The sequence below is a fragment of the Balearica regulorum genome, chromosome 1 (assembly GCF_011004875.1).
Source record: "Balearica regulorum gibbericeps isolate bBalReg1 chromosome 1, bBalReg1.pri, whole genome shotgun sequence".
NCBI lineage: Eukaryota > Metazoa > Chordata > Aves > Gruiformes > Gruidae > Balearica > Balearica regulorum.
The window spans coordinates 117,187,334-117,198,768 of NC_046184.1; the positions used below are offsets into that span (position 1 = coordinate 117,187,334).

At 46.0% G+C, this 11,435-nt stretch overlaps 1 protein-coding gene across 2 annotated transcripts in view; it reads right to left on the minus strand.

The window, feature by feature from the left end:
* The window catches only part of RUNX1 (RUNX family transcription factor 1), a 176,495-nt gene extending 170,706 nt beyond the window's left edge, over positions 1-5,789 (minus strand). For both annotated transcript variants that reach the window (XM_075771543.1, XM_075771501.1), the window contains exons 1-2: positions 5,633-5,789; positions 5,331-5,444 (exon numbers count right to left, since the gene is read on the minus strand). In XM_075771543.1, coding sequence (XP_075627658.1) covers positions 5,331-5,385 — 55 coding nt within the window. In that variant the 5' untranslated portion in view covers positions 5,386-5,444; positions 5,633-5,789. The remainder of the gene's footprint in view (positions 1-5,330; positions 5,445-5,632) is intronic.
* Between the last annotated feature and the right edge of the window lie 5,646 nt (positions 5,790-11,435).

Sequence of the window (11,435 nt, forward strand, 5' to 3'; positions counted from 1 at the left end):
CCCACACGTGCAGGAGGAAGATAGGTTTCCCTTCAAATTATCACTTACCGAGGCATCACAGCTGGCAGTTTCTGCAGAGCACGAGCCCACCCAAACTTTTTCCTGCAGCTGGCATTCCCCCTTAGCTCCTGAGCCCGCTCTGCATTTCACCCTTGCTCTGCACAACAGTACAAGAGGACCTTTTGCTAAACATCCCTTCCCCAGCCCTCTGGGCACCATTTCAGAGGTGCAGCAGCGACCACTGGGACCCAAGTACGTCCCCTTGGCATGTGGCAGAGTGTCAAAGTCAGATGAGCTTCTCCTGTTCGTGGAACAACCTTAGAGTTGTACAGAGAAATGCCTTTGCTGTTTCCTTAGGATTGCTTCTGCTCAGCTTTTAGAAACAAGTATGTCTGTTTCTAAATCCAAGAACAGTACTTTCTTTGCCACTCTTGGTTTAGGTATAGACTCTCTTCCCTCTTGAATAACAGGATGATGCAGATATTCATTCTGTGTTCTGAAGCAAAATTCTTCGGGAGTTCATAAATTACTTTCACAAACTTGCCAATATCACTGGCCTTCATATGCATTTAAAGATAAACAGACTGTTCTTTTGGGGTTGTGCCTTAGCAGTCAAACTAAACCATGATTATGTTCTAGTCATGACAAAAATGCAGTTTGTTTTCTATTCAATTGCATACACCAGCAGTGCGGGGAAGATACTTTTATTTCCCACCAGAGAGCTACCTCAGAGCTGGAGTTTGGCTCTTGTGGTAAAATATGATCCAAGGCAGAGCTGCCATCCAAAAATCTCTTATTAATGCCCACATGATAAAGGGCAAGCCCATCTGGGGAATCTGCAAACCAGCCATAACCCTAAGTCCTTGCTAAGACTGTCATCACAACACATCACCACACTGAGTGTGAATGGTTAAACACTCAGTCTAATATTTTGGCCTAGGATAAAATCTCTTGATCTTACCAAAGCAGTATATTCATCTCTGACAGATACTTTACCCCTTGCTTCACAGGAATTCCTATGTTCAGGTCTCACAATGTTTCTCAAGGCTTTTAAATGAAAAAAGGCTCAAACAGAGAGAAGCCTGTGTAAATCAAACATTGTGCAAGTTTTTTCTTCTAGTAAGCCAAGGTTTTTATGAGCTTTAGTTCAATTTCCTATTCACAAGATGCAGTTATTATTTTATAATGCTGACACAAATTAACCCTTTGTTACAGTTCAGGCAGGCTGCAAAAGTGCTGGAAAACCTTCTCTCTCCCTTACGCAGTGACAACATAGTTTATGCTATTGTGAAAAGATAGGTTTCTTCTACTGGGTGAGTGAATGAAAATACATGGCAGTGTTGGGTACGGGGCATCTCCCAGAGAAACACGTCTTTGGCATAGTTACTTCTAGCATATGACCACTTCTGCTAGTATCACCATTTCTAGAGGGCTGAAATCATTATCAACTTGCTACCCCACTCCTCATGCAGCACCCTCTGCAGACAAACATTTACTCCTAGGGAGGTCTCATACGCTGAGAGCGTGAGACTGCAGATGTAGGCTTGGGTAACAGGGAGCCTCCGGTCACCTCACCCCTCCACTCACATACAGCGCCAGGGACTTTAGGAGTCTCCCAATGTAAATCCCATCACAAGGCAAGGCAGAGCAACTAACTTTCAATGAGAAGCAGTGTGTTTAGGTATCGGTGTCCACGGGTCCAGTCAGGGAAGCCCTTCAGAGCAGGAAGAGGTTCTTGCTATACAGTTTTATTTAACATTTGCAAAAGAAGAAACCCCCCATGGCTGGGCATTACTTGGCATATTAGAGCTAAGAAGAAAGTACACACAGTGTATTTTTCCGTGTTGTGCTCTGCTGGAGTTCGTTTCCATTCGATAAGAAACCAACAAAATGTTGCACCACGAGTCTTTATTGCCTCGATTAATTAATAAAAAATACAACAAAGGCAAAACTAGGAGTAACCTTCTTTGCATATTGAAATAATTAGACCTTGCAGCAAAAAGGAAAATGAGGAAAAAGTACCCTCCTGGAAAATATTATGCTTCATGCTATTTAGAGCCCCATAAAAACCCTGCAAAAAGATTAGCTATTCTGTCTTCCTTTGCAGGCAAAATTATTAGGAAACATTACAGGACAGTTTAACGCCCTTAAGGAAGTTAAAAGAAGTTGTGGGGTGGGGTGATATCATGTAATTACCTAGGCATCCTTTAAAAACTGTATGTGCGCTCTTTAATACAAGAATCTCCACCAGGTCTCATTTTGGCCCCCCTGCCCAAAAGACATCGCTGTGTTCACCCGGCCAACACACATGAACCTGTGCTGAAGCTTCAATAAAACTAGCAAATCCATCCTTTTACTATGAATCTTGCTACAATAAAAGTTTAAACCAGACGCTCGCTGATGCAGTCCTAGATTTGAGAAAGAGATGGAGCGATGTTTTTCTGCAGGTTGCGCTGCAGCAGGATGCTTAGAAATGCTCCTACCCTGTACTCCTAACACCAAGCCCAGACCGTGAACTGAAAGAAGCCATTAGGAAAATGAGGCCGTCATTAAAAGCAGAGCTGGTAATCATTTGAATGCGTTCAGCATGCAGAGCACGCCACTGGAGGTTTCAGTATAATCCTCATCTCTTTACCTAGCGGCAGAAGCGAGGACCTGGTGTGGTGTGATAGAAAAAGGGCCATATCCTTTGTGGTGTACCACATTCAATTAATATGTCAGGCTTTCTACGTCTGTCACTGCTCGCAGGGGCTGGAACAATGGTTCTGCTTCCCCACTCCCCTCTTTTTTCCCAATTTTCACATAGTATCAGGCTAAAAAAGAGTTATGGATTTCCTTCTCAGAGAACTGCATGGACTGATAAAGTGAAATCCACGGCACAAACCAGCTTGTTATTTTTCCTTTTACCTCACAATTTCAGTTAAGAGAGAAAGTGTAATAAATTTTGGTGGGAAAAAAAAGAAAAAAGACGGTTTGGGACATTTCAAATGACCAGTCTATGTATACACTATTGAGAAACAGGGGTGAGAACAATCGACCCTAGGGATGATTATTTTTCTTGCTCCGACGCCCAAGCGTTACTTTTGCTGTGCTCAGGATTTTGAAATTGTGCGAAGTTCATTTGAGTAAAGAAAGGAACAAAAAGGGAACTGCTGGAAAACTGTCACAGCCTTCCACACTCAAACACAATATTCTTTCACAACGATGAAGCATTTGCTTTATAACTCAACTGAAGCGCTGTTGCCCAAGCTTTTCTAGCACTGTACAGCGGGAGTTTGATCTTGCTTGTGCTGGGTACGTACCAGGATCTGTGCCTGGGTTGCCAAAACTGGATGAGTATCTTAAGGTATCTAGCATAGGACTTCTAGCCTAGCAAGATTCCAGCATAGTCCATGAAGAAAAACAAAATACTGGTTCTATAATAATGTTAACAACAATAATGGCAACTGTTATAAGGAGGAGGATAAAACCCATTCTGGAGTGTTGAGCTAAATTACTTGCTGGATTAACCAGCTTTAATGCAACTCCTCCTTTTCTGAACAAATCAGTCCTCGGTCTCCAACCAGCTGCTCTCAGGCTCTCTGAGCTCCTGCCTGCAATACGGCCTCTGCCGTCCCCAGCCCGTCCCGTGGGCTGGCTGTGCTCTGGCACTCGCTGCAAGCACTGCCTCATGAGGTTCACTCTGTTTGTTATTTTATCAGAAGTACAAAATTTCCTCAATAAGTCTTCCTGTGCTACAGATTAAACAGTAAACAGTTGGGTGAGCTAAAAAAAAAAAAAAAAAAAAGAAAACCATGAAAAAAAAAAGGCTGACGAAATGCAGGAAGATCCTTCTTGTTATTCTAGCAGTATTGCTTCCTTTGCTTGGTGGGGGTGCTGGGGAAACGTCAGCACTGCGAGCGCCGCAGAGCAGTTAGCCGCTTTTTGCTCACCCTTCAGCATCTCCCCTGCCTGGGCTAGAAGGTGCTGCGCGCCCAGATTCAGCTCTCCTCTGGTGCCAGGAAAGACAAATGCAGAAAAGCTTTTGACACGGGGGAGGAAAAAAGAACTGAAGCAAGGCAGGAGAGCGCGCAGGCTGCCCTCCGCCCGCGTCCCACTCGAGGGAGCACTGACCCGCAGAAGCGGCGGGGTGCCCGTGGAGCCGCTGCTTGTTGTGACACAGCAGCTGAGACGAGCCTTCCGCATTCCCCAGCCCGCTTATTAATACGAATAACTCATGACTCACACCAGCACCGCCAGTGAGGCCGGGAAACTGTAGTCTGTAACTATAAAGGGTTATGAAGTGCTGCTCTCTGGCAGCAGCCCGGACGAGCTCGATGAGCAGTCTGCAACGGGCTTTGTGTGCCTTGTCATCTGAACGGACGCAGCCCTGCTGCAAAAAGGGCTTGAGCTGTCAGAGGGCTCGCATGGGAAGGGGAAAAGTCCAGCTGAGGTATGAACTATTTAGGTAGGTAGTTACGAGGAAGCGAACAAGTTTCTGGTGCCAGTCCCTGGCTTACTTGTATGAATAACCCGTGACTAAACCATTAGCTCCACGGGGGGTTGTGAGAATGTTAGAAGGAGCCTCTGAGTGCACTTGGTCACTGGTGAAAAAAGACAGATTACTGGGTGAAGCCTTTCATTCCCTCCCACCCTGTCAGCCTTTACAGAACTGCTTCATTTCTCTAGGGGTGGCTGCAGCTGATAATTCACTGTCATCCAAGACCTGCGTGGCATCAACAGAAACTGAGTTTATCCACATCGCTCCTCTTCCTGAGCCACATGAGTTGCAGCTAACTTTAAGCAGGTTTCTAAGCTTTTTTTGACTTCTTCCCGGTGAACATGCCTTTTACCCAGGCTGATGGTCTAGCATAAGTGAGACAGCATCACGCTCTGCTGGCTGCACACACCAGCTTGCTGCTCACTCCCCGTGTTTCAGCCTGTAATATGTGTCGTATGCTGCTGGCTGTCATTTTTTCATAGCACTGGCTCAAAAAGTCATAATTCTGCCAAAACGAATCAAAAGGGGCTTGTGCTACTGCTATTGTATCTGCAGAAATCCATGTGAGTTATTCTAGCACACTTTGATTTATGAAGAGAAAATTTGCAAGCATGCAATAGCTGTTTGAACAGCTTAAATGAGTCCTTGTTATAATCTCTTTAACGGACTGATAAGTAATGAGATGGTATTCCTGCAAGCTCAGATATTAGCTTCGATGAGAGCGCCTCAAATAAAACTGAAGTGGGAAAAAGCATGTACTACAAGAACGTCCTCAGATACTCTCCAAACATGCATTTTCTTAAGTACGGGAAAGTAAAAAGTATATTTAGAAAGTCTGAATGGCACTTACCTCTCAAGAAGTGCTGGTAAGAAGGAAGTGACTCAAATATGCTGTTTGAAGCCATTGTTTCCTCTTTAAAACTCACTCTGTCTTTACAGTGAAGGAATATATGATTTCTTCTACCTTGGGGAGTGAAAAATGAAGAATGGTCATTGCTACCACCCTCCTCCCAGCCATCACGCTCTGTTTTATCCCGGTGTCTCAGGAGCAGCACAAAGCAGATTATAAGGTTCTTTTGCTAAAAGAACTCTGAAATTGTTTCTTAAAAAGAAAAAAAAAATAGCGGATCGGTTGTGGTTGATGATGCTTACCACTCTACGAAACTCTGTGGTTTGCAGTCAAAACGATTCGCCCTGCCTGCTGACCAATATCCCGGACCCGCTCTTGTGTGACTGCCTCTGTACCCAACTTGTGGTTCTGTGGTTGTTTATGAGGCCCAAAGAAGTGTTTCACACAACCAAAATTACAAATTTAACTGTTCCCCTTTCCAGAACCTGCCTCCATTGGTCCCTTTGCATCACATGACCGGTGTGATGTCAACTTTCTTTTTTTTTTTTTTTTTTTTTTAACTTTCTGAAGCCATGCCCTACCCACTCCACCTGCCCTCCCCGGGGCTGCGCGAGGCAGGGATGGAGTCTGCTGAGGGAGGGAAAAGAAAAATGACTCACCGTCCCTGATGCTACAAATGGTCTTGCTGAGTTAGTTCAACTCTGCTTGTTTTGTTGTTTGTGGTTTTTGGAACTACTGATTATTTTGATAGAGATTTCGTTGCTGCTTATTCAATAGTAATTCAAACCTGGGTATTAGTCTGCTGCTAAGGCAGGATGTGTAAGTCATCCTCTAAAACATTAGGAATCAGCTGTAGGAAAGACCACTGGCTGGGAAAAGGACACTGTAATGAGGTTTTTTTTAAAAAAAAAAAAAAAGTTAAAAAAAATAAACTGTCAGGGGAGACAAAAAAAACCCCAACATTATTTTGAACCTGTATGATGGAACCCTCTAAGGAGTGTTTGAGTATCACTAGTCTCTGAGTCCACAGGAAAGTTTTGTAAGTTACTTCCATAGGGTTGAATCCAGTAGTCCTTGTTTAGCACAATTCCTATTCTCATCAGAAGGATCCCTACCCAAGAGAAAACCTGAGTAAAATCCCCAGGATTTACCTCAGCATCTCTTGAGGTGATAACAGATCTGCACTATCTGAAATTCTTCCCTTTCCTTCTCCCTCCCCAAAAGAATAAAAAAAAAAAAAAAAAAAAAGGTCCTAAACCTAATAATCAATTGGCAGTTCTGGCCTTGGCTGTGACAATGCAAAAAGAAGGGAGAAAAGTCACTTACTACAGCACAGAGAAGTGGCTGCTGTGCCACCTTTTGTCTCCTTTTCCTCTCTTCTGACCAGTGGGCAGCAACCCTTTCCCACCTCACTGCAAACCAGAGGACGCCTCACACCTGTACAGCCTGGGGTTCAGCACACTGAAACCCACGCAACATTTGCCAAGAAACCCGTGGCAATAAAAGGACGGCACCGGCAGCAGGGCTGAAGCAGAATGAGATTCCCCACACCCTCTGACTGACTACCACAGTGAAAGTTCTCTCTTGGAAGGAAGGCAAGAAGCCTTTGCAATATTATCAAAAATGCTGGTAGGTGGAGCACAAATACGTAACAACACACGGTTTCTCCTGCAAGGAGCTCACAGTCAAACCCCCTGGCGCACAGATACCGCTTGCGCAAACTGATGCCAGACTTCTGTGGGGCTCTGCAGAGGCGCCTCCCGTGTCGAGGAGGAGGCACCCCAAGACAAAATTAGATGCTTAATGCATTTGGATTTTTTCTGCTTATTGCAGCTATGGAAGTAGAATGCGTTTTCCTGACACTGCCTGCATAAATGCAATCTACCTGGACATCCTGGCTTCCTTTTAGGGTTGGGGGGAGCTGTGTTTACGTGTGCAGTAGGTTTTTCTCAGAAAAAGTCAATCTGTTGAAACAGAAGCTTCTCATGATGCAAAAGGATGCGGCAGTTCTAGTGACACATATTACCTAGGATATTGGGAAATTTTCCCAAATGAATTTCCAGAAAAAAACCCCAGAGCAATTCTAAGCAGCAAGAACAGGAAGGTTAGGACACTTTGCTACCATGTGCTGAGCCCGGCTCAAACCCCTGCTGCTCTTGAATCAGGCCAGTAACTCGAAGCTTGGGGTTTTTTTTTTGCTTACCAGCTCTTCCAGAGCCTACCGCAACCAGACCAACTCTTTGGCTGGTCCGGGATAAACCTCTCCCCGCTCCCAGAGCTGGACTCCTTCCACTCCCATATAAATAATTCAACAAGCATCCGCCAAAGACGAAACCTGACAGCACCTCCGACTCCCTTAGGGCGCTTGCCCGAGAGGCGGGATGCTCCCGGGGGGGGAGCACACCCCGCCGCCCGGCCCGGCCCGGCCCCGGGTGGGCTGCGTGCCCGCGGGCGGGCGGAGCGGGGCCGGGGCCGGCAGAGGGAGCTCGGGCCGGCGGGACGAGCCCGCAGCCCGGGGAGCGCAGCTCCCGCGGAAGGGGAGCAAGCCCCAAAGCCGGGTCAAATTTGGAGTCTGAGTGACCCGGCAACGCACTGGCAGGTGGCCGAGCCGGGAGTGGATGTTGGCTCCGATTTTTCCCTCGGCTGCCTATGCGGTTGGGCTGTGCCATAGGGTACGATGCGGCTGGAAGTTGAGCATCCGGACGTATGTTCGGTCAGCACGTAAGCTAATCTTGGCTTTACTTTCTCTGGGTAACTGCCCCAGAAACCTAGTTAGACAAATTTAACTCGGCTGGTCAGAGAGCAGAACCAGGACCTTATGGCACATTCACCTGAGCGTAAGCCAAGCACCCAAATTTCAGGCAGATCTGTTACCGTATAAAAAAAGAGAGTTTAAAATCAGGGGCACAGAAGAGATGTATAATGTACTGAGTTACCTGTGACTGTATATCTGCTCCGTCCCAAAAGGCAGGATGTATTATGAAGATTTTAAATGAGGCTTGAGATGAGGCCAACAGGAATGTATTTCAACAAGCCCGAGGAACCAGGCTGCTGCAGGGGCGTTCTTGGGCAAGCTCACTGCTGTGGCAGGGAAAAATCAGACCCCTTTATTTCTGACCCTTTGTCTTGGCATCCAGGAAAGAGACCCTTCCTGCAGGAGCTCTCGTCCCTGGCTGCTTCAGAAGGCAGCAACAATCACAGCCTTAAATCACTATTTGTGCTGCATTTTATTTCTCTGTTTCTAATGCTCAACGGGCTGGGGCAGGAGAGCTGCCAGGGCTGGGATGGACACCCAGACAGCTAGAGCATGTGCCGTTAGCATCCACAGAGCTCTGGGCAGTGCCCGGCAGCACAGCATGCCAGCGCACAGTGAATGTCAGCTATGTTAATACCTTCACCTCAGTCATCCGCCATGAAGGCCGTGGCATAGCTATGCTATGCGACAAGCAACAGTTGGGCTGGTTTTGTCATCTCATAGCTAGGGCAGATGATGCAAGGGAAAAGCCTGAGTGTTTCAACATGTAGCCTGTCACTCCAGTCTCTGCTCTGCCAACAGTCAGCTGCAAATAGCACGCAGGAATATGCTTTATTAAGTTCTAACCACCTTGAATTTTCAAGGAAGGGACTGTGCTATGTGAGTCTGTGCTACACTCAAGTGAGAGGATGGATGACTCTTCTCCCAGACCACTGCTACACCAACCAGAGAAGCTGTGAATCCTAATAAAGTGGGCAAGGGTTGCTGGCAATGTTGAATGCACCATGGTACCATTTTATAATGGGTGCACATCAGCTGTTCCTACAGCCCTACAATAAATCTATGTCAAAATGTACTGTTAGCATAGCTGGCATTGCTCAGAGGAAAGGAATAAACTCTACCATTTCACAATTCATGCCCCAAGGAAGGCATCCAAATGTTGCTACGTGAGCTACGTCACTGTTAATGCCAGTCTCAATTTTTTTTTTAAAGCTGTCCTGGAGTTACTCTAAACACAGGCCCTTAGAAAACTCATGTCACTAGTACTTAGAGATCCTTTGCTTTCTAATAAATAAGATGCAAGATAATGGTTAACCTTCAGGGAGTAATATCAGTCTTAGATCTAGAAGCTGACACATCATGAAACAAATTAACAAGCGACCACATGACAATGGAAGGATCAAATTACTGTGCCAGCAGTCATTTGTTTAAGTTGGTATATGGGGTAGGAGTCAAAGATTTAGGGGTTCTGAGGAATCTGTTTCCTGCATGGGTACTGCAGAGCATGGCCCTGTAGGCTGGGGTTGTTGGCTGGAACATGTAACCAGGTCCTCACACCAGGGACATACATACTCTGAAGTCTTGGTCAACAGATTCCTTTAGGAATCTCATAAGGTTGCCAAAATTTGGAAAAATCCCTCCCACCACTCCCTCTCCCAAAGTCTCAACAGAAGTTCATTCTTTTAAGAACAAATACTTAAGTTCTCACTGGTAGGAATGACAAATTAACACAGGGAAAGCTTTGAGCACCTAGATTTATCAGTCTCTACATCTAAACTGTCTTTTTCCCCTTGAAGAGCACAGCAATCTCCCAAACCCACCAAGGTGTGCCCCAGAGGCCAGCCACCTTGCAAGCTGCAAAATCCCACAAGCTACTGACACCCCCAAACAAGAGTGATTTAGGGATTATTTTGGCTGCTCTCAGGAGGTGTTGGGAGGTCAGGTTTACAGTTTGAGGTTTGACACAACAATGTAGGGAGGCGCATAGTCTCTCCATCTGCCCTACAAGTGACCGGCTGAATGTAAACAAAGGCTTCCTTCCCTCCACTGATAGCGGCCTCTCAGTTTTCATTCTCCTTTCAATTTAGACTGGCTTTAATCCCTTGAGATCTTCCAGACAGACACCGTACGTCGCAATGCAGCAGGATGTGTTTGACCCTGGGGCGTAATCTGTGTGTTAGATGCACTCTGCTGCTCTGCTCCATCACAAGCAAAGCCTGGACTTCACAGAGTGAAATGCATGGTGTACCTGGCCAGCCTTGGACAAAGCTGGTTGGGTTGAAACACGAGCAGGGATAGACAAGTGCTGAATGGACCGAGGCGAGCTGGAGCAGGAGAATACCAGGATAATGCCATTCCTTTACATCCAATTGTCCCATCCATGGGACAGAATGAAGATTAAAGCAAGGCAGTTGCTCAGAGTGAGAGGACCAAAAATCTCCCTGAGGCTATCAGGCAAGGGCAAACTCCAAATCCTGCACACTCCGGTTTGGGTAAAGGCCCTACTCAGCCAAGGCACACCATGCTGCTCTTCACAGCACCCTCTCACCAACCCCCAACATACCCAAAAGAAACCAGGTTCTCCGGGTCACAACTTTGTGTGCTAAAGCTTTTGACACAGGTCTCGCAGAGAGGAAAGTGAGAGGATGTTAGAAGCTGCCTGTGTATTTTGCTTAATACATAATTTGTATTTTCCCTCAACACTCTCCTTTTCTGGAAGCCAAAGTGAAGGCTTTGGGCTTCCAACAGTTGCACAAATCTCCCTCTATCCAGCAGTGTCAGAAAGAGACCTCAAGTTTTCAGCCATTCTGAAAGAAAAAAACTGCCGGCTCCCAACCTGAACCCTTGCTGTGTGTCAAAAGTGAGCGCTATTGAATGGCACCATTAGAAACCTTGAGTCTGAGCCGCTTATTGAGTTAGTGCTGAGAGGCTGGGAATGTCATGGGCCAGGCAGTCCTGCAAAATCAGCGTGGAATAGCAGAGCACGAGTGACAGAACAGCAAATGGGTATTGCAGTAAGCTGGAGCTGCTGGCACTCGTTTGCCATCAGCCGGGAGCTCTGCCTTATAGTGGCCTCTCTTAACCTTGTGAATGAGATGTAAGAGTTATGAAAATAATAATTAAAGCATATGCAGAGGAGAAAATTCACCAAAAGATGCCATTTCAGAGGAACCAGATCTGCCTACGAATTGAGGTTTCCAGTCAGCACAGCAGAGGAGAGCATGGAAACATTTTAAAACAACACCCAAATGTTTCACTCTGGCACTTTCAAAATCAAATGCTTTAGGTTTTCATTTCAAAATTGACCCAGATTAAATAACTAAGCTAAAAAAAGGACTGACCTAAATGAA